General features: G+C 41.7%; 1 protein-coding gene and 1 long non-coding RNA gene across 6 annotated transcripts in view; one reads left to right on the plus strand and one right to left on the minus strand.

Annotated features, from left to right (window-relative positions):
* The window catches only part of ARHGAP6 (Rho GTPase activating protein 6), a 308,982-nt gene that overhangs the window by 156,579 nt on the left and 128,568 nt on the right, over positions 1 to 23,835 (minus strand). Inside the window, exon 1 of one of the 3 annotated variants that reach the window (XM_077781592.2) lies at positions 153 to 339. The exons of the other annotated variants lie outside the window; for them this stretch is intronic. Coding sequence (XP_077637718.1) covers positions 153 to 197 — 45 coding nt within the window. The 5' untranslated portion in view covers positions 198 to 339. Of the gene's footprint in view, positions 1 to 152; positions 340 to 23,835 lie in introns of those variants that run through there. 3 annotated transcript variants of the gene reach the window in all.
* The window catches only part of LOC146768790 (uncharacterized), a 29,245-nt gene continuing 11,346 nt past the window's right edge, over positions 5,937 to 23,835 (plus strand). The window contains exons 1-4 of one of the 3 annotated variants that reach the window (XR_014956602.1): positions 5,937 to 10,380; positions 10,946 to 19,667; positions 20,036 to 20,219; positions 20,569 to 20,893. This is a non-coding gene — a long non-coding RNA (uncharacterized LOC146768790). Of the gene's footprint in view, positions 19,668 to 20,035; positions 20,220 to 20,568; positions 20,894 to 23,835 lie in introns of those variants that run through there. The other 2 variants (XR_014956601.1, XR_014956603.1) reach the window with 2 other exon arrangements.

Consider the following 23,835-nt stretch of genomic DNA (forward strand, 5'->3'; position numbering starts at 1 on the left):
GCCTGCCGGCTGCGCGCATCGAGTCCCGCCGGGGCAGCACCGCACCACCTCCCCCTGGCCCGCGGCTCCGCGCCGGTGCGGACGGACAGACGGACGCTCCCACCGCGCCACGGCACACGTGGGCCGGCAGCCCCTTCCCGCCCGGCACTCACCGCGTAGCGCAGCGCCGGCCTCTCGCCGAACACCGAGTCGCCCATGGGCGCGAACGGGCGGCGCTGGGCGCTGACCCCGACCTGCCGTCCGGCGGCCGCCGCAGCGCTGGGCTCCCGCCCGGCAGCCGCGGCCCCCGGCGCCCCTCCTCGAAGCTGCCGCCCGCAGCCCGCCCCCGGCTGTCCCAGCCCGCCGCGGGAGCCGCAGCTCTCGGCAGAGCCGGGCGGCAGCGGGAGGAGGCGGCTCCCGGCGCCGCCGAGGGGCGGCGGTTTCGCTTCTCCCGCCCCGCGCCGGTGCCGCCCCGCGGCGCTCAGCCCGGCGCACCTGCGAGCGCTCCGCGGCGGGGCGGCTCCGCTCCCGGCTCCGCTCCCGGCCGGACCCCGACACCGGCTCGGAGCCCGCCGGGCGAGGCGCCCCGCCGAGGCGCTCTCCGAGCCCCGGTCGCTCGGCACCGGCGGCTCCAGCCGTCCTGTCCCGCAGCCCCGGGGCAACATCGCGCCCACCCCTGGCAGCACCTGGGGGCGAGGAACCTGGTCCTGCAGGCGAGGACCTAAAGGTGATGGAGAGAGGGACAAATAAAACATAACTTTCCTGTTCATGGTTTTACAGAGTGTACTTTTCGTGAACTGGCTTGTGATCTTTAACACAAAAGACTCCAAAAAATAAAATGCCAATGAAGTGTCACGGCCTATTTGTTATTTCATGAATGTATCTTTTCACAAACTGTAGAAGATCAAACAAATTCTGAAGGAAAATTGCATTCTGCTGTTATATAATTAGTAGTGACTTCTGTGTGACTTGCCTGGGGAGATTATTCCATCAATGGAAGTATTTAAAAATGTATAAACCTCTGTCAGCTAAGCATCACCTAAGCCAAGCCTAGGTCAGGCTAGATGATTTCCTGAGCCTCTTGTAACGTTATAATAATTTTAAAATGCTCTGTACAAATCTTGGTAAGGGCAGCAAAACCCCTAGTTACTCTCGGTTGTTCTCTGAAGAAGTGGCCTTAGTGTAGTGCTGTGTTCCATAAATGGAATTAATCCATTTTTACTGTTTCTACCCTACAATCTATGCAAATGCTACTAGCCCATTGCATTATCTCAAAACAGAGGTAGCAGAGTACTTTAGGGAGAAAGGAGAAGGTATTAAAAAAAAAAAAAAAAAAGAAAAAAAAAATGTGTACAATAACATAAAATACATCCTGGAAAGAGAAATCAGTTGAGCCAAAGTTTTATGTGCTCTGATGCTGATGTATTGTACCCAAAAAGCTTCCAGTTATGGATCTTCCATGGGTCTTAATCCCTATTGCAGAGGAAATCAGTGTTCCCATGGACAGTCAACTTGGCATGAACAAAGAACACAGCATCTGCATTTACCAACAAAGTCAATTTTTGTCTCTTGGGTGAACAATCTGTGCTACTTCCCTTCCTGGAAAACAAGGCAGGGTAGATACTTGAACAGTTGCAGAGCATGTATTGGAAAGCAGCACCCAATAGAAAGAAACCTTATATAACAAACTTAAAATCATCAGAATCTCCAGGCAGGTAGGTGGGGGAAAAAAAAGGTAAAAAAATAAAACCCAGAATTTTCTCTTAGAAATCTTATCTTCTAAATTTCTACCTCTTATTTCAAAGGGATGTTTTCAGTTGGGAAACTCTGCATATATCATATGCTCTGATTCCCAGTATTTGTTTGTCTGCTCTGCAGGTTTGACCACACAAAGTAGATAAGCAAGATGGGAAGAGGTTTGCAGGATTTCTGCTTGAGGTCTATACCATCACCAGCTTCTAACCACAGATGCAATGCAAAAGGAAATGCAAAACGTCACAAAAGCATTAAAACAGGGCTGTTGTTTCTAATAAATACCCCAAGGTGAAAAGAATAGTATGGAGGAGAGCAGAACCCCCAGACCTAGAAAAGGTAGAGAAGAAGCAAACCAGTAAAAGGAGAGATGTGAAACTTTGAGAAAACAGAGTAATTCAAAGAAAGGGGGGTAAAAACAGGAAGGCAAAGAATGCCCTAGAGGGAGAAGCCAGAGAAGGGAAGGACTAAAGGTGAAATTTTGCAGGTCAAACTTGTTTGGCCTAGAAACTCATTGCCACTGAAAAGGAGGGTCTGCCTCCCATTAACCCTCTTCATACCCCTCTTCCAGCCACACACTGCCACCAGCTCCCTTCCCTCTGCCTCCCTCTGCCTCCGTGCTTCTCACAAACCAATACAGCAAATGAAGCACACATCTTTCTTTCCATTTAGCAGACTGAATCAGCCCTCTGAGGGAGGAGATGAGTGCCAGAGCTGGCACAAAAGAAATCTGGAGACTGTCTAGTTGGGAATAGGATACTGGGGGCAGATGAAGAGCAAGCATTGAAGTGCTTTGCAATAATAACAGGTTGTTACATTGGTGCAGCTAAGATTAAAAATAAAGAATACATGATAAGGAATTGCAGTTGAACTTTTTATGACGACAAGGAAGAGTTATGAGCAAAAACTTACAGTTTGGGCGGTATCAACCCAGAAAAATGCAGGTTTACTAGATCTGGTTTTATTCTGAACATATAATATAAAAGAACGGGGAGAAAAGATTCCTGTGTCTACCTAGTATCAGAATTTAAAACTAATTGCTGACTACAGAAGGTGTTTTCAAAGGCCAGATCTCAACAAAAGCTTTCTGGATTTTGAACACTAGCTATTGTGGCTGTGATTAGAAAGCTCCCTTACACTGTATTTATGGTGGCCAAGGAGTCTCTGATTTCAAACTGCACAGGGTTTGGAGCCCACCCTGGTCTGCAGTGAAGAGGAGCCCACTGAGCTGTACTACTCAGTTGCCTGCAATCATCTGTCCCTCTCTTAAGCCACTTAGGAACCAAGATTTACAGACAGATTTTCTGGCCATTCTGTTTCCATTTTACCCTTTCACATTCCACTCTTTTTCACTTATGATGCATTTATGATTCTTCTCTGCTGTTCCTTCCAAATTTTCTTCCTTCTTTATTTACGTGATACTATGTACCCAAGGAATGCATGCAGCTCACTTTGGGAAGTGTAAACATTTCAGGTCAGCTTCTCTTAAGAGAGGATACAGAGCATCACAGTTAGTTTCCTGTATGTTTGATTGAGGGCAACTCAATCAATTCATGCTTTCCATGATTCCCATTATGGTTGTTCCTTACACAGCTTTGAGGAGCTGTAATGTGGGCTTTACACCTGCAAACATAGATTTTATTAAAACTGTCACTCCTCTCCTGTGTATCATTTGTCATTGACAACAGAAAAGAAGAATCAAGAATTTCAGCTAAAATTTAGTTGCTTGCAACACAGCAGCTGGGAAATGAGTAGGTAATTGAATCCTACCTACCTGATCATTAGTGAAGCCAGTTTTGTTTTTCCAACATTACTGTAGGAACTGAGTGCTTTCTCAACAGTAACTTCTAATAAACAAAGGAAAATAGCTATTCAGTTGCAGACAGCACACAATTATGAAACTGGAGAGAACAGACTTCTCTACTTCTCTGCCATGAACTTCACCTAGAACTAGTGACTCAAGCTGTCTGATGTCTCATCAGATGAGGCAGGAAAAAGTTTCCAAATGCATCCTGTTTTGAAGGGTAGCCAGCATGGTCCTTACTGCAGTAAAGGATTTGTCTAACCTAAATGTAAACATCTACAATCTCCATCTCAGTTTATTACCCGAGGCTACCACCCTCTTCCACAGGAAGAAACCCACACATGTGGTGTGTATGTATGTCACTCCAAGTAGATATCTAAAGTAGTGCACATAAATTGAAGTGCTACTTCACTGAGAGTCCCTGACAATTAGGTCAGACTGCTGCCCTTCAGGCATCTGCAGTTAAGTGAGGAGAAGCCCACCTGGGAGACAGCTATTAAAGCTCAGACTTTTCTGACTTTTAGCAAAGTCCTTAACACTCTCAGTGCCTTGGTTCTTTGCATTCAAAAAAGCAGAGGCTATCATACAGGTGAAAACACAATCAATATCTTCAGGTGAAAAACCTTGAAGCAAGCATGAAGGTTTGTTTGCCTGACATTTCTAACAGTACATGAATGCAGCTGCCATACAGAGGTAACTCCACATCTGGAAAGGACTCATCTCTGTGGCTGCTGAACCAGAGCCAAGAGTGGTACTGGCAGCACACTTCTTCCTTGGGAAATTAGCACTTTTCTTACCCTGGCCAAATGTTCATTTGGTTGCTACAAGTAATGGTTTGAGTCTACTTCCCAAAAAGAAGAGAGAGAAAAGGTGACAGACAAGTATATGAAGTGCTTAAAGTTCTATAAATGAAACCTAGAAATTAAGGAATCAGAATTTAGGGAGTCAATACATTACAAAAATCTTTTTTTCAGAACTTTTTTTATTCATTTGTTTGCTACCTATCAAAACAAGTCAATAATTTTTCACCAGTTTGTAAAAGAACTTAGGGAAATAGTACTTAATGCACATGAAGAATGAAGTGCCATCTCACTCCTGGAGTTGCTTCTTTACAATAACGATGCAAATCTTCTTAGACAGAAAGAAATCCTATTTGGAAAGAACTTGATCGCTGTAATTTCCTAGATGTCTGAAAGCTCTTTATACGAGTTCTAATACATGAGAAGAGTGTGACCCTGTTACTGCTCTCAAGGAGTTTTTGCCCAAGTGTTGTTCATAGTGGTGGAGAAGAATTGAGTGCCTTATTCCTGGGGGGCTGGTGCAAAGCAACCTCAGTGCAAACACTTACCTTGTGCTTGCACCAGGTGGTGCAAGGAAGAGGAACTACACCTTGTGCATGCCCATGAAACACTCCTGGCACGGTCCAACACCGAGGAGCCCTGGAGGACAAACTGGACTCTAGATTATAACCTAAAGCTGCAGAGCATGCTGGAGGAGGAGCAGCTTTTCTTAAGAATGCAATCAGCACATACCTAGAGGAGGACCCTTGACTCTCCTCCATGCCCTCTGCCTGTGGTCGGTCAGCCAGAGCTGCCAGAGCTGCTGCTGCCTGCTGGGGCATCAGCTGGGAAGGAACAGCAGCAACAAAGGTACCCACAGGGAAAGGGGAGAATCAAGACAACATGCCCCGGGGTCCAAACCAGCTGTTCTGGTAACTTGATATAAGAAATGGACAACTCACGGAGCAATCACAAGGGAAACCTTTCCTGCAATGTGAAAGGTGTTAGCAAACATCCAGGAGCTCGTTAGCACTAGTGTGCTATCGGAACCTCATGCAGGATAAATCACTACACTTCTTCATTTATAAGGCCCTATATATATATATATACATACTGTATAATTCACTATAAGTCACTAACGTGTTAGTGCATATTACTGCACTATGAGTTAGCAGCATGGCAGAGAAATTTAATCTAAAACACTTTTGGTTTGGAAAAAAGTTAAATTACGTTGTATGCCTTACATGTGCACAATGTGTCACTGAAAATTCACTAGACTATCTTTAAACTAAAACTGCAAACCACTAACTTGTAGGTCAAAAAACTTACCTTAAAACATAGCATAAAATATTTTTTCAGCAAAAATTAGCATAAATCCCATGTGTCACTAGAATTCATTTGGGTTTTAAAGTTGCAAAAGAAACTACCAGCTATCCTGCCATATTTTTCTCGCCTTAGAGGCTGCAGTTTAAATAAATGTGACCATTCACTGTTTCATGTGAAGATAAATAACAGGGTTTCAGACCTAATTTATTTTTTATGTTTGTTTTTCCTTGCTGACAGAAACCAAGATAAAAATAAGGGGAAGAATGCTGGGGCGGGGGGGGGGGGGGGGGGGGGGGGGATGATGCAAAAGAAATGTAACTCCCAGGTTAAGAGTATCAAAACAGCTTAGGAGACTTAAGCATGCAAGCCAAAAATCTCAGTGAAGTCTCATCTCTGTAAATCATACACATCTGGAAAAATAACAATTCACAGGAAGATTTTTCTAGTTCCTGAGAGTGGGTAGATCTCCACGTATTTCCTTCCTTGTTTATCTCCTTACAACTCACCTTCACTGTAAAGTAAAACTGGGCTATGCTCTCACTAGCAATTATCCTTCTCCCTTAAATGTCTTCCAAGAACCGAGGAGTGAGAAAAACATAATTTTCTTTCATTACATATGACTTTTACAGAAATTGCAGCTATATAAGAAAAGTTTTTAAACCACTAACTTGAAGCAAGTCACTTACAGATACATGGTCTGGTTGCTCAGTTTAGAAAGAAGAATGCTTATCAACAACAGACAGAAGCATGAGCTTCTATCTAAATTTACCATCTAAATATTTGACAGGAATTCAGGAGGAGGAAGGGCTCTTTCACAAACCAAAAGTTTATTCAAAATTGCTTTGTGAATAGTATGGGATAGTTAAAATCCATTTAGTCTGCGGAGTAATAACTACACAATAAACCTCCCAAGAAGTAACGTGACTACTGTACATTTTGATTTAATGTTGTAATTCATAAACCAGTTTTGCAGTTTAAAAGTAATTACTTCAAGACTGGAACAAGACCAAGCCTCTTGTGACCCACAATAATAATATTCATAATGTTAACAAACCTCTTCAAATGAAGTCATTGTTTAATACATTTCAGGCTATATGTGAAGTGGTTACAAACATCATGTTTTTGAAGTTGTCAATAATTTGGGGATCATGTAAGCAGATGGACATTGTGTTCTTCTGGATTTCAACTGTAAATTAAGAGACGGGGTATTATTATTCATAGTACTCACTGGGGCTGGTTGAAAAGCTAGTGTTCCAGCTGAGAACAAACTTTGCTTTTGAAAATTTGACTTTCATTCGATTGAGTCTAAAGCCAATATTTTCAAAGTTTTTGTGAACTATTAATTCCTATACATTTTTTTTTGTTTTTGGAGACAGATAAAGCCAAATCATGAAGCAGTCTGCTGGTTAGCAATGAGCCTGACAAAAATTCCTCTTTTCTCTGAGCCCTGGCTCATGCAAACTGCCCTAGGAGTGACAGTCCCTGGGAGGCATCCCAGTACATCTCTGCTCCAGGGCAGGGAGCCTGGGAAGCCAGAAAGGCAGCCTGAGAATTACTATGGAACTAGGAATTGCTGCAGTCCTGTGAAGCCCTGAGGTCCTGGCAAAGACAAGTTGCAGGGCCGTGCCATCTCTGGCAGTGCCAAGCCCTGGCACGCAGCCTGTCCTATAGCTAGGAGGCTGCTGCAGAGCAGTTCTGCCAGCCAACCCACACTGGTGATGGGAACTGAGAATTTTCAGGATCACTGGGCCTGGGTTTGGATCACTCAATGGACTTTACCAAAGATATACACTCTTGAATCAGTCCCAGGCCTTGGGCAGTGGGACAGCCCAGGAGGATTTTTTCTCAGTCATAAACCCAGAGTCTCCATGCAGCCTGCTTGTAACTCAGGGATAGATTTCCTGGATTGATTAGAAGTGAATTCAAGGGGTTGCAAATGAAATATTTGAAAGCAAGTAAATCAGTTTTTCCCACTATAGTAAATTTCTACTCATTAGCGTGATTAATGGCTTTTGAAATATTTCTTCTTTTGTATTTATAAAATGGAATCATATCCAATAACTTCACATGCTGAGTTCCTTATGAGGTATTTTGAACTTGTATATATGAATGTGCACTGAATTAGCAATGAGCATTTTTACAGTGTGCTCTAGCAATTTACGTTCACCGTCTGGTTTTACTCTGAAGGACAGGAATTGTTACAATTTCACTGTGTGGAGTCTGAGGGCTTCAAGTAGTAATGAGTTCTATTTGAGCATCATTTTCCCTGGCCATAAGTTCATTGTTGTTTTCATCTTGAGGCTGCAAAAGCATCAAAGCATATTTGTTATTTAGTAAGAAACTTCAGTCACTTAATGATTCAGGCATAAAAGTTCCCCTGACCTGTCATGACAAGTGAGAGAATATGAGGGAATAGGCTTCAGCACTCAAAGGGGAGATGGAGAAATGCAGAGTGTTAAACACTCTGGATGACTCTTACCCTAAGTCTAAAAACATTGTAAAGGATTTAGAAAAAGAACAAACAACAACAGCCATGTCCAAGTGTTCCAGGTGTGACTTCTGATTCAGATTCAGGTAGTAACCCATCAGTGTCTATGCATGAGTTGTATCTTGGGCACCGTTTAGTCACTGAAGACCTACTCTATAGTGACAGTAGAGTTGAAAGAGTTTGGGATATGGCAGTCTTAAACAGATGCTGTGTTTGATCTGCTTAACACATTTCCAGACCCAGATGAGTGCACTGACTGTATGTGCCCACCTGGAGAAGCTGCCATTGCAGACACATGCATGTACAGAGCCTAGAGCAAGCCGTGCTACCCGAAGGTAGGAATGACTGTGTTAAAGACCTTTGCTCCAGCTGCCTGGGTAGCAGTTTCAACAGCTGAGCAGTTTGAGACTGTTTCAACCATCATGTGCTTCTACAATCTAAACCAATGCAAGCTGGAGCTTGGGGAAGGGATTTCTTCCCCAAGGCAAAGAAAGGCAAGAAGGCCTTTCTTATATACCGAGACAAAATTGATTAATCCCTTACCCAACAAGGCCTATGGACTAACTCGGTATTTAGCAGTGCATATTTCTGAAAACACAGCCCAGTAAACATAAAGGAAAAGGTACCTTTTTTGTACTTTTGTTCTCCCCTGCAGAAGTCATGACAGTTGTACTACATGTGACTGCATGTAAATGTGGCATGTTGCTCTCACAAATTAGTCTACGTGCCAAAAGAGCCGAGTTTAACTGAAGAGTTATAATACATTAGTGCTCAAACTGCTTCCCAGTGGTATTCAGAAAAAAGGTTAAATCACCCAGCACTTGGGCGTCTGGTTCTCCCTGTTACCTGGAAACTGGAGCTCTGAGTGCAGGCACTTTAGAGAAAGTGATTTAAAAAGCAACAGGAACACCATTCATATAAGACATGCACCATCATCCAAGCAGTTTCTCCGATTGCAGAGCTGTATTGTTTTAATCTGCAGGATCCTTTACTTGATGGAAGTATTCTGAATTCCTCATAGCTTGGGTGCAATTATTCCCGTGTACCCCATACTGTGGCCATTCCCTTTGCAGGGGTTGGAGGAAGGTGAAGGCAAAGCACAACCCACAGCCTTCCAGATCTAGGGATCCAGAGGTGGCATGGTCACAGTGCTGCTGAGCAAAGACACTTATGCTAATCTGGGAGGGGAAGATCCCCCTGGGCAAAACGGCTTGGGAAAAGCTGGGTTGTATAAAAATGTTGGCCATTCTCAGGCAATTGTTTTGTAAAAAGGTAAGCTATGAATTGAAAGCACTGAAGCTGTTCCTAAAGATTCCCCCACCACTATGCTCTCCTTTGGCAGTAAGGACACCCAGCTCATTTCTAGTTAAATTCTTCTCAAGTGACTTGTTTTGCTTTAACTGTCCTGGTAAGACTCGAAAAAATGTAAGTATGGAAAAGGCCTTGGATAGATTCACTGCAATTTTACACTAACTTGATAATACTGGTGATTTCAATGAAGCCAGCATAGGGAAAAGCAGGAATAATACAGCAGTGAGAGAGAGCCGTGCTAGAGCTGTGCTCTTTATTCTCCCTTTTTGTCCTGTTCTCTTGATTAAACAGTCGAGGAGAAATCTTGGAAGTGATCCTGTACACGATTTGTGCTCCTAAGCAGAGCCAGAATGCTGAGAGCCAAGCACCAGGCTGGATAGCCAAACTTTTACTGTTTATATTGAGGCATATATTCACTGGGTGCTGGAGTTTGAGACCACTTCTCCCCACACACCAGCTGGGAGGTATCAAAGTCCATGTGCATTACCCACCCATTCACCTCCAGTTAGAAAAAGTGTCCACAAGATGCTGAGAACATCAAAGCGTTAAGGAAAAGGAATTCATCCACAGGACAAAGAATCTAGGTTGTTTACAACTTTCTGCTCTCTGATGTTTATTACAACCCCCTCTGTAAAATCTGTCTCCATCTGCACTACCTTGTAGTGAGAGAGTTAATGAAAACCCAAGCCACATTCCAAGGATGGCAATTCAGAATGAGAGCGACCTCAGCATTGTTTTGCTAAGATCTCAAATAGCCAATACTGCAAAATGAAGTAATGCACTCTGTCAACATGTAGTATGCTCTATAAATGGGATTGCCTGTTCATCTGTCAGTAAAACATGCAGAAAAGCACTATTTGATTGGCCTGAGAGAAGCTGACTGCTTGCTTTGACTTCTTCCTTAAGATTTACTTGAAGCATGAGACTGCTGAAAATCTCCAGTGAGTAAAAAAGACAAAAATATATTAAAATTAATTAAATTCATTTGCAAATAGACCTCACTTTATGTAGTTGGCCTTGAGTTAGCATTTCTTTATCAGAAGAATTAAATCTAAAGTTAATTAAAGCACTGGATGCTGCAAGTTGATTTCCATGGACTTCAGTACTAACTTATAAAACTTACATATTTTTACAAACAGAATATTACTTCAATAGTTAACTTAGAAACCTCAGACAGTTTTAATAAATTTATAGACAGCTTCCAGATTGAATTTTGCTGATCCAGCCTTCTTAGGCGGAGTTTATGGAGCCAGACTTGTCATATGAGCTATTTCTATAAGCCTCAGGTAAATATACACAGGGTTCGTGTTGTTAGAGAAAGTGGTTTTTTCTCTTCTAAAAAATTTAAGTTAATCTTAAGCAAAAACAAAAGTTCATTCAGTACATTTTGTATTTGTTATTTTTGACCCATTTTGGGAAGTATTTTCCTTCCACAGATCTGCACTGTCCCTGCTTCTGTCCAACTCATTTTAACTCTTTCATTTCTTTTACCACTCTCTTTCACAGACTGCTGCTCTGGTCTCTGAGTTAGAAACAGCTAGATGGCACAGCTGGAGAAAAAAAAAGGTTTTTCAGGTATTTCTGTCTCTTCCCACCCAGCAGCTCTCATGCATTCCCTTTCCTACATGTGTGCTTTAACTCAAGTTTCATTTTGTATTGCAAAACCAATTTTGAAGTGTAAGTTGTTACTCATGTAGCTGAAGTCTTGATGTGGATGAAATGGATATGTTTTATTTCTGTTGCAATTCAGAATTGCTACGGCCATCTAAAGCAGCTTTATTAGAGTATCACTCTGTAATAACAGGGTTCTCCACTGTACATAAGTTGGAATTTGTAAACTCCATAGCCAAAGCTGTACCTCTTAATTTAAGATTTTAGTTTAATGTTGTTCTTTCGATGGAGCATCTCGTAAAGTTTACCCATAAGGCCCAGAAATAGAGTCAAAAGTACACCAAAATGCTCAGAGACAGGATGTCAGGATCAAAGGATCTGTAGCTTCCCTTTTAGGTAATACATGGGCCTGCAAGCAAGATGGGAAAATATCCCTCCCCTGGCTTTCCTCTATAAAATCTCTCCATCCACCATTGGTACTAAGCTGAAACTTGCAAAGCAATGCAGTTTGGTTTTTTCTACCAAAGCATGGTATAGCATACAGGCAAAGAATTGTTAATAAACATGCTAAGTCTTGCTGTGACAGATAATGTGAGGAAAGGTAGCATTAGCAGATAAGGAATGAAGAAACTGATATGGCAATACAACAGGGATGACCAAAATTCTTACCCATTAGCTGAGAATGGACACCTTCATGAGACCAATGCCCAAGCTTGAGGGACTGCTGAAGCAGTTCTCAGAGATGAACACACGATGGCCAGAAGCTCCCACTGCTCCTCTCTGAGACACCACTAAATTTCTGAACCTGGGAACCCAGTCAGCCCAGCAAGGCTGTCCAAGCAATTACTGTTGGCTTAGCTCTACTCACAGCCAAAGCTATGGATCAGTCACTGTGCAGCACAGCTTCACTGCTGCCTCATGATGGAATTACGGCCCTTGAAATGCCCTGTGAGGACTGGAGAGACTGGCTACAACCTAGAAAAGACTCCAAACAAAACAAGAGCAATGTTCACATGACAGAGACCCAGGCACACTGTCTGAGATGAAAAAAGGTAGATTGTCCCGTTTTGTTGGTACTTACTAGAAGGCAGGCAGCAGTATTTTGCTGCTCATGATGCTCAGGCCTAGTGTTGTTTTATAGAACACTCCAATAAAAGATATAAGACAACAAAGCCATGTCTGAAAATCACCCATGACAGACTCTTCTGCTCCCTCTGTACTGTCTGCTCCCAGCTATACCAGCACAAGAAGTTCTCTTGTGATCCTGCGTAAATTAGTGTGCTAACAGAAATTGCTGATCCCATGGGTCCACAGAGAGAAAAAAAAATGTATGCTGCTCCTTATTTAATTTTACGTAAAAGCATCTTGGCTTACTTAAATGGTCCACACTGAAGATTTGACTGATTTCTTGCTTGAACCGTAAACATCCAACTTGCATACATGCTGGTCTGTTGTTAGCTCTAAGACCCACCAGCACAGTACAGTGATGAACACATGGTTGCAGTGATCTGTTCCATCAGCCTGGAGGGACCCAGAAGGCAATGCTTGTATATGTCTGTCTACCATCTGGACTGTTCCAATAAATGGGATATATTTTTGACTACTGTGGTTGCCCTGCTGATGTGTGAATGAATGCTCTCAGTATTGTGTTACTTCACTTCAAAAACATTGTGAAACATTCACATTCATATACATCTCCCTCTTACTCTTTATTTAATCACAGGCTGCTGACAGTGGCTGTAATTCAAGGTAGCAGCTCACTACTCACATAGCTTTGAGTATGTCTGTACCAAAGACTTTTCATACTTCTAAAATTCTAAATCTAACTTGGTTCTTTTTTGTCTTTGATTGTTTATAAAGCATTAGAGCAGTGTGGTGAATCCCCTAGTGACCCCTGGAAATTTTAACTATGGGATTCCCGTGAAAAATTGCTTCTAAACCAAAGGCAGAAGAAACTACACATCTCTGGCTTGATCTGCTACCTTTGGTATGACCTCAGATCCAGCTAAGGGTCTCAGCTGGAGAAGCCCACTCTCAGGCACTGTACTTCAACTGGACAGAAAGCCACATAGGAAAGTTTCAATACTGCACCCTGTGTCATGACCTTTTATCAACTCCTCCCCATTCACCTACCACACACCATCCAATGAGCAGACTGTTTCACTTTGGACTCTGACGTGTGTAATCCTGCCAGAGGTGCAGCACAAAAAATGCTGCAGGAGGTACCAGCCCATGAACCATGGTGCCCACTCGATGGAGGCCCAAGATCGTGGCAGTTGTGCTGTTCAAGGGCTGCCATGACACACAGACCTACACCCTCCCGTTTTTGCTGGGAATCCAAGCAAAACAAATGCAGGGCAGCTCTCACAGAAGGGAGGAGAGCTCGCTGTGTCTGCAGTGAACTGAAGCCACCGATGTGCCTGAGCCTCGGCTGCAGCTGGACCATAGCATTCCTATGAGAGGCTTTTCTGTTTGTTTTCTTTACAAAGCTTTGCAGACTTTTTAAGTGATGGAAGGGAGACTCAGATATTCCTCTCCCTCAGTTTTAAAAAAAATCAGGCCCAATTTTGTAAATAGATAAAAGAAAAAAAATCTCTTTAGAATCTGCCAATTTATTAAGGTCTGAACTTCATGGCTTTTGTTAGCTGACTCAGGATCTTTTAATGTTTTAACTATCACATTCATTATCAGCTGAATATTATTAAATGAGCAATTCCATTATGGCAAAATTGATATTATTGTAATTGAACAATCTGAGATATATCCAAAGGAAAATAAATTAAGTGAATCATTCTTCTTTTGAATTAAATTCAGAAGTTAAATCCAAATACCTAAGTGAACTTGACAGTGTCTGTCACTTTGTCAGCAAGTAAATTCTTACTTCTTCCCTCCAGCACTGGAACATAAAGGTGCTGCCAATATGTGAATAAGCACTGTGCATTACACAGAACAGCAGTACATTCATGCCTTATGTTGTAATGGAAACTCTCAATTTAAGATCTGAAGAGCAATAGTAGAGAGAAGGAAAACTTGGAGCCACGATTTTTATCATAGCTGGTAGGATTTTTTTCCCCCAAGTGATGTCAGGAAAGCATACTGGAGAACATTTACAGTTCTGGAGCTGACTGAATTATGTTTCATGCAAACTTAGGTGGCTGTTGTCACTGAGGGTGGAATTTATCTTAATGGATTGCGAAAAACCAAAGAAGTTTCTCACTTAACGAGAAAGTCCTGAAAAGATATGGTATCTGTGCAGTAGGTGAAACAGCTGACCTATACTTTCCAAACATTGAGACTCTGTGCAGATGGTTTATATATTTATAAAGGGTTTGATCCATCCAGGGGTGGTATGCCACTGGAGGAGTGGTCCTGCATCCCTCTACTCTTTCCATGTCCAGGTTTAGTGTGTTTGTAGCAAGGCTGCCACTCTGAAGGGAAATTAATACTCTTATGGTGGATTAACTGTCACATCAATCTCCCCTGAGGTCACTCAACTGCTGTAGGTGTTGCAGGGGAGGTGGGAGGAATGGATGATTTCAGGTTGGTTTTAACTGGAGTAATTAAATCCTTAAACTGGAGTAATTAAATATTTGGTGCAACTGTACATTCTCTTTTCCCAAATCCTGCATATTTAGGGAATACTGCTCCAAAAAGAGATGACATTACATACTCATTTTTCTAAAAAAAAAAAGCCTTCATCAGCACTAGGAAATAATTCCATTGTGGAATTTACTGTAGCAAAAGTGAGAACCACGAGTAAAAATGGGTTAAGGAGTTTAAAAACTGAATAAAGATGTTCCTAGCCATTAGTGGCTATTAAACAACGATCACTCAGATTACTGTGTACAATGCTGTCTATTGTGCAAAGACCCTAAATCACTAACCACAAGGAAGGGGAAAATGTCACCAATGTCTTACACTTCTTAATTATTCTATTGTCTACTACACTTTCTTTAATCATCATTCCTGCCTGCCACAGGAAAGAGCTTTAGGGTGTTAGGGATCCTCTTTTCATCTCCACCAGTATTCCAGTTCTTATGTTAATGTACCAACACCTCACAGGAGTCTGGCACCTCCTCTGTGGAGTCCCTCAGAGGAAAACGCAGGGCTATCACAGCACTCTTGGCCAGCCACTACCAAAAGTTTATAAATGCTGAACTCCTCTATAAAGAATTGCTTGCAAAATAAAGCCTGAAAGGGGGAGGAAAAAAAGGAGAACCATGAAGCCAAATGTCTTCAAAAATAAAAATGGTGCAGGGAGAAGAGAATAGCTGCAAAGTGAATTGCTTTTGGACCAAGTGGTATCAGTAAAGGTTATTTTTTTTACTAAAAGGATAAATAAGAACAAATATTAGGAGGAAATATTTTTTAAATTTTATATTTCAGATTTGATTTTAAATTCACATGATGTATTAACTTAAGCTTCTGCATAAAGATTCAGGTTTAGACAGATCAAGTTTCTCTGTAGAAGGGGCCTTTAGGTCTCAGTAGGCTGAAGGAGATGTAGTCAGAAATTTCAGTACTGCTGTTCACTGGTGCCCCCATTTCACAGGACGTTAATTTGCCTTTCACTCTAGAAATTAGGATGCTATAAAAACAGATCTACAAATGAAAGCAGGTGCTCAAGAGTACTCTTGAAGAAGGATGTTTTGCTGAACTTAGAGGGTTGGTGTGGACTCAGCTCACATATGGCTGCATTAGTCCATGACATTGAAACACGGTCCTTTGATGTACAGACTCACATTCAGAGAACAAGACCCTCTGCTGGATGGCTCTTCTGATATTTATTTTCAGTTCATTGCTGATGGGGAGACCTAGGCAGAGCATAGCATAATTTGACATACACTCTGTCCAGAACCCCAAATCCCTGCTGAGTTGTGTGCACAGCCAGATACTCACCTGCCTCCCTAAGGCACAAGCTCCACACAGGAACAGCAGGCACAGCGGGAGCAGCAAATGTGGCACAGAGCTGGGCACAGAAGGCACGAGTGGCACAGGAGGAGTGGAAAGGACAGAGTCCACAGACGGCTTTGGTGCCCACAGCCAAGCACACTTACTGAGCAGGAAGGAGAAAGGCAGGTCTTTTAGCAAAAAAAGCAGATAGGCTCTCTTGAGAAATGCTTACTGCTTTGAAAGATCAACATAAAGCAACAGCCTCATCCCTGCTCTTCTGCAGAGGCTGCCAGCAGCCCCTGTATTCCACCCTCTCCATCCTCTCTGCTCCCCTCACCTCCCAAGGGTTTGTCACAGAAGGCTCTGCTGGAGAGCCCCACTCATTCACTGCTGCTCAGACATGCAACACCCATGCAAGCCTGGCTGCTGCCATTTATGAGCATTCACTAGGAAAGGAACCCAATTGTCTGATAGTTTTTTAACTGGACACTACTTTTAGATTATTTGGGCTTGTTGTCCAGAAGCAAAAGGGCATTTACTTAACCCACCACACTGCAGAGTTTGCAGGTCAGATGATTTGTAGTCTGCAGAAAACAGACCTGAACTCAAGAGTGTCTGTTGTTCTCTAAAGCTATTTTTGCTGTCTAAATGATAAGGATTCAGAACAGAAGCACAATGTGCACCACACCTTTATTCCTTCTTTTCCACTGATACATTTTTCTACTCCACAAGCCCAGGGCAGTGAGGAAAAAAGAAGGCACAAAATTGCAGAAGTTTTCCTTTTCTTCAAGGAAAATGGTTTTGAAGAACTAGAGGGGATGGAAACTGCTCTCCTGCCACACATTTCAGAGCTACAAGGAAGAAGGGAGCTCCTGGCTGGCCTTTTCCCACTTGCTGCCACTGCTGGAAGCTTTAATATCACTGCCCTCAGGCATCTCTGCAGCAGGAACACTGGCAGCTCAGAGTTTGAGGTATTCTGCCCTCTTGGATACCTGATCATGGATGTGATCTGCATTTCACCAAGGTTTAGCACCATTATGCAGCCACATCTTCTTCACAAAAGCAAAGCCAGGCAGGGAGGTCATTGGAAAAACCTTTACCTTCACAAAAAAATTAGCTTTTGTTACAGCACCTAATGTAAATTATCAGTAAAAAAATCTCAATATTTAGTAATTTGTTCTTAATTTAAGGGAATCTATTAACAAAAAGTTGTTTTTTCAGTATGGTGAGCACTTTTTGAGATAATATTGTGTTCCATTGAAGCCCAGCTTTTCCATAGAAAATAAAGCTTCCTTATAATCACCCTAAGAACTAAGCTGGTTTTCAGCACATCAAACTCCACGGAAGATGCAAATCCTTTCTTTTTTTTTTTTTTTTTTTTTTTTTAACCAGTCTTACATATTTTTCCAAATAAATTGTTTTGTTTGACTCAACTTTTCTCTGCTGGCTTATTTCTTTGGTCACCTGCAGTAATTATTTTCTTTCTGTTACTAATTTTAAAAATACCAACATTTTGGTTTAAATTAATTTAATAGTGCTCATGGCTCTCCTCTTAGACTGTATCTTTCCAGCTCTACCTGCCTTCTAATGAAAGGTGGCCTTAAGCCTAATTTTTCCTAACTTTTGAAGTTATCCCTGTCCCTTTTTCACTGAAGTGGCTTGTTATTTGCTTTCTATTCTTTCCAGTGTTTCCTGATCATTCCCAGTCTTGTTCAGTCTTGTTCTGTCTTGTTCAGAGAAAAGGATCACTCTGAGGGCTTAAAGGGAAGACAAAGGATAAACAGAACTCAAAATCATTGACATGAGCTGTAATAATACATGTCCAGGGCATACACACACTGAGAAACCCCCACTATATACAACCTGAAACTAAAATCTGCCATTGCTTTAACACACTTCATCTTTAAACTGTACAGTTTCCCTATAGGGAAGGACTGGATGTAATCCTGGATCAGATGCAGCTGAAACATTAGGAGCCTTGCCTGGAACAGACTTGGCCTTCTTGCAAATTACTGTGGTGTGTTTAATTTGTTATCTATTCATGGCCAGACTCCCTCCCTCACTGTTACTATATAACCTTTTTTCTCTGGATTTTGATTGATGGAAGTTTGTCTTGGGACTTTTTCATTCCTCTCATTAACATAAATTTATGATGCTGAATTTCCTCTTGGGAGTCACAGATTTTGCTAGAATTCTCCAAAGGCAGTTTCAGTGCTCCAAAACTGCAACTTTCTACAGTCTGCAACAATCAACTAGTTTAGAATTTCAGATCATTCATGAAAGCAAAATTAAATATGGGTTTACTCTTGACACAAAGATATTTAAAGGTGTTCGTTAATTCCTAAACTCAGTTTCACTGTGATACCAGCCCTGAATTTCGTATCAACTACCTTATTTAAAAGCTTGTGATTGCTTCAAAAATAGACAAGAATTGCAGTTTTCTGTTTTCGAAAATATATATTCCCCATAGTATATCCACCTGTTACCATCTGACCATTTACAGAAGAATCTCACTATTTGCTTTTTGCTATACCACATAATTAAGTGAGAGAACTGGCCAGCAACTCCCTGGGTTGTTTACTTAGCCATTTACAAAGAGGAGATCTCAGCAGAAATAAGAGCTGGTATTTCCCCTTATTATATAATCTGAATGGCTCTATTGCTCCCTTCAGGATGCTCCAGTCCAAATCTCCAGTCTAGTTTATCCTGAAGTGTTCTACTTAGCTGAGACTGAGGAATTTGTTATTATGAGTAAGGAACAACACATTGCTTTTCCTCCCTGGACCTGTGCACAAATCCTGGCTGGGTGTGAGCTCTGGAGGCCAGGAGCAGGGTATGGCTCCAGTTGGAGTCTCTCAGCACTGGCACTGTTTGTCCCACCAAGCCCCAGCTCATTCCCTGGGGAACATGGACCAGCCTTTTCTGAACCACATTGCAACAGCAGGAGCATTCATTGCTGAACAAAAATCTACTTTCAACTCACAGAATATTCTCAGTTGCAAGGGACCCACGAGGATCAATTCCACAGCCTTGGCATTATTAGCACCATGCCCTAAACAGGTGAACTCATGTCAGTCCCATTTGACCACTTAAGTAATTATTCTACTATGTACCACACTGTAAAATGCATTCAGCCATTCATAAGCCTGGTCACCCAGAATTCCTTGATGCCCAAGAACTGTCTCCCTCCCAGCAGCATCCAAGGCAAAACCCCACTTTACAGCAGTCACACTGCCCTGAGCACAGTGCCAGGGGCAGGGACGTGTTCATCCAGAGCTGCTGCCAAACCACTCGCGCAGTGGAACCACAGCCCAAAACACACAACGTTCAATCACGAAACTTGCTTAGGCAGCTGCTGAAAAGGATAGACAAGTTGCTTACACATGCATAGTCCTGAATGACCTATCTTATGTGGACTTCAAGGTGCTTCATAAATATTATCTGAACCCAAATATTATTTCAACCATCTAAAAAGAAACCGCTTCTCTGCGAGTCAGAGCTCTGTTCACACGCACCGAGGCGATGAAGTGGGTACTGACATCCACCAACCATTTGCTGCCCAGACACAGTGACTGCAGCAAGGAAAGCTGAACAACACCTGAAGCAGCTTCTAGAGCCCACAGCCCACTACTTCAAAGTACATCGAAATTCTATCACGGTACGGAAGGTACAATTCAGGAAGGGTATTCAGGAACCAGCTTCTGCTTCAAATCACCAAATGCAGGTAAAACATGATTATATTGTGTTAAGTGGCTTTCTGAATGCACATTCAGATTAGAAGAGCAGTGCTGTAGTTTGTAGAGGGAACATGGTTTTGAGGCTGAGAGCACAGGCCATGGCTTCTGATCACCTGGAATTCCTTATGCTGGATCACAGCTTGCCTGTGGACTAGGCAGTACTGCCAACAGCTCACTCCTCTGCTTGTGCATGTTTCTTTTCCAGTGCTTCTCACAATGTTATTACTGCTTTTTCCTCCAGTTTTAGCAAAATTATAACCTTATTTAGCATTTTTCGACCATATTCCTCTAGTTAGTGTGATATTTTCAAAGTTTCTTTTGACTCATTTTTTATTTCCCCCAAATATTTTTATAGCCTGGAGAAAGACTCTGATGTCAAGATGGGCCTGACTTTGAACTCAGGGTGAAGAAACTTTTGATACACTTCCAGACTATTTAATTCTCTACTCAGAGCTCTTGAGTATCCAAAAGAACCAACTTTCCCAAGCCCTGCTTGCCTGTGAGATGCTGGAGAGCAAAGCACCCAGTCTTTCTGAGAGGTAAGGTGCTGATTACACAACTTTCAGCACATCCTGAAAGCTGATTCCAAAAACTAATATTGTTTTTGGCATCACACAGAGCTCTTCCCATGCCCTTTAGAGAGGAAAGCAAGTGCAGGAAGGTGAGGGGTTTTTATTATAACTTCTAAAGAGGAGAAGCACGGTGTTGAGAAATAAGGCAACCTAAGATCCAGCTCAGCCTTAGCCAAATTTCAACTCCATCATTCAAGAGATTTTACTTTTGTCCTTTCAGTTCAGTGTAGTCATGCATCAAAGGCTGCTCCAAAAAACTGTATTATACTACTACTAACTACTAGATTATTACTAAAATTTTCTCCTCTTTCCTCAGGTACCCAAGGATGAGTGTGCTGCAGAATTTTAGTATAAACTGCTCTACCTAGAGACAAGAAAGCTCAAAACCACTCCTCAAATAAGACTTCCTCTTGCCAAACTGATGTTATTAATTGCTCTTAACACATTCAGTAGTCAAGAGGACAGCCATCAAAAATTATCAAAACTTCTTAGCACATCTTGGAGAAATTATATTGTTAAAATAAAAAGTTATTGGTAAAAGATCAAAGTGTGCTGAACAAAAAAGCCCTTATTACAAAACAAAATAATTTCCACATATATAACATATTTATAAATCCATATATGTGTATATATATATATATACATATATATGTGTATATATATATATACACATATATATGTATATATATATTTATGGAAAAGTAAGCAGGGCAATGCAAATTTTTCCTTGAAGCTGGAAATAAAATTTTCTTTATTGGCAACTATCCATCTAACTTTCCTTAAAATACAATACAGTAAAAAGAATCTTCTCTTCCCACTTCTTGTGTTCAGGTTATCCAAAATATTTACCACACTGACCAACCCTACAGTCATGTGCACCAAGACAGCCTCTTGAACACTGATTTTGTATAATGTAGGAGGGCCCTTGGGTCCAGACTGGGTGGGAGATCTCTGTGTGGCTGCTGCCTCCCCCCACAAAGCCAGCACCCATGTGTGGTGCTTCCCTGCAGCTACTTTTTCCAGTCCTCAAAGAGGAGCTCACCCCTCTCAGCATCTCTTTCTCCCCTCTTGCAATGGACAACAGCTGTAAATTAGGATCACTTCACCAACGCTGCCTAGAACCTGCAAACACATGGAGCCACCAGCCTTCCCCAGCTCCCTGCACCAGTGATATTCCAAGAGCAGCATGATTCCTTCTGCACAGCTGTGATAGCAGAGTCCTGGGCATGAGCAGAGACCTCTCTCTGCCAGGTGCTGCACAAACAGCATAAATCCACAGTTTACTGAAAAAGCAACCAGAACCTGAAATGGACACTCCCTTCCTCCAGAGCAAAGGAAGCAAAAATAAATAAGTGAGATAGATAAATAGAAGCTAGCAGAGAAATTAGTGTGTAGCCTAGGAAATATTTCAGAAAAAGGGTGAGGCTCTCAAAATGGTATCTTGAGAGAGAAGCACAGTTGCCAGGAAGCAGAACGATTTCCCACCAGGTTTAATATGTTTTAACAAAACACAATTAATTTCTTCTGTCCTGAAAGAATATTTAAGCATTCTTTTAATCAGTGGGAATTTTCTCAGCCTTCAGTTCATGGCTGTTTTCATCCTTGGCTTTGGAGCAACTCTCCAACCTATTTCTCTCTCTCACTGGAGAGAAATTTTAAAAAAAATTAAAATTAAAAAAAAAAACGGAACCAGAGAAGATGCCATCAGATTCTTTTCCAAGAAAGAGGACTTTTGAGACTGCAAACAGGTTCAGCACTAAGCCTCTGAAGCTAGTATGTATTTCCTGGATTGAGTATCTGGTGAAATAGCGATGGGCATAATGGAAGGCAGCCCATTGACAACACACTACTGAGAACAGCTAATCATTCTGCTATTTTCCTGCATGATCATCACTTATCAAGTATTTGAGCTAATATGGAGAAGACAGAGACCATATTCTTATGCTATGCCTGTGAGAAGGACAGAAATCTGGCTTTAGCCCACGAAGATGGACTGGATGACTCCTCAAGTCTGACTTTTCTCAACACCCAAGAAAAAAAAGGGACAGCATGCTTCTCATACTTGTTTGGTTTAAGGTAAAGAGAGATTTAGAAAAAGGGATTCTCAAAAATGGAAAAGAGTGAATCCAAGCAAAAGGACAAAATCATGAGACCCAGTGATCAGTTATCAATCAGCAGTGGAAATAGATTTTGCAGTTTATTTAACTTGATTTTGCTGCATAGTTTGGCATCTGAGCCATATACTGGCTGGGACAGTTTTTTCCTGAGCATTTTTCTGAGCATATTGCTCCCAAGATGGTGTCCTTTTAACAACCCAAGTCATGAATCCAGAGTCCTTTTCTAACAGCAATGCCTTCATAAGCACATAAATCTGAAAAGTGAATTTGCTTATGATGACTTGGTATGCTCATGAGGGACTTCAGGGATCTGCCTAACTCCTGTGCATTTGGTGCCCACAGCACACGGTCACATGGAGGGGGTCTACTCTGTTCTACCACAAACCCAGTGCAGATGGGACAAGTGCACACCCTACAAGGAAGAACAAGTAGTGCTGAACTGTGGTGCTTCTGACTTTTTTTTTTTTTTTTTCCCAGAAATCTCTCCCAGAACAAGCAGTTTTCTTTCCTTCTTCAAAAAAAGTCTTGGCACTAATAAATCCAGGAGAAATCTGCTTTTTAGCAAGGCCTGTTGCAATAGAACAAGGGGTTTAAAAATAAAGGGTGGGTCAATTTAGATTAGATATAAAGGAGATGCTTTTTACAGTGAGGGTGGTTAAACACAGGAACAGGTTGCCCAGGAAGACCTGGTACATATCTCGACATATCCTGGAAACATTCAAGTTTGGATGGGAGTCTGGTAACCTGACCTTGTTGAAGATGCCACTGGTCACTGCAGGGGATTGGATCTAGATGTCCTTTAAATGCCTCTTCCAACTCAATTATTCTATGATTCTACAATAATCCAAAGGATTTCAATAGTTCCTCTTGTTGTCAAAGTAGTATCAGACAAAACCTACCTTTCTTCCTGAAAGAAAAGCAAGTTCCAGAAAAGATTATGCATCAAAAAATTTCAAAACACATTGCATTACTATGCAAATAATGTAATTTGATCACAGTTTATCAGTTCTTATCACCTGAAACTGATCACAGTTTCTTATTACATTAGGCATTCAAGCTATTTCAAATTGATTCTCACAGTAACACTTGTAAACCATATTAATCATAATTTTAGAATACATTTACCTATGTATGACAACCAATTGATTACTCAAAAGTTTAGTGAGCTAAAGAAAACCCCTTCTTTTTCATCCAGAGATAAATCCTTAGTGCCCAAAATACGTAATTGAGATCTGCATCCAACCATTAAAAAAATATGTTTAATGATAAGTACTTTTCCAAGCCAGCAACTCTTAGGACCTACAGTATGGATTTTTGTAAGGATGGATTTGCTCATGTAGGCATATTTACTGTAGATGTGTTTTTATTTGTATTCATTGGTGCAGCAGGTTGCACTAGAATCCATTAATCTATCCTGCTGTGTTTCTTATACCCCAGAAATGCAGTATTGTACTTTTTAGGCTCAG

Source organism: Lonchura striata, chromosome 1 (assembly GCF_050655825.1).
Source record: "Lonchura striata isolate lonStrDom1 chromosome 1, ASM5065582v1, whole genome shotgun sequence".
NCBI lineage: Eukaryota > Metazoa > Chordata > Aves > Passeriformes > Estrildidae > Lonchura > Lonchura striata.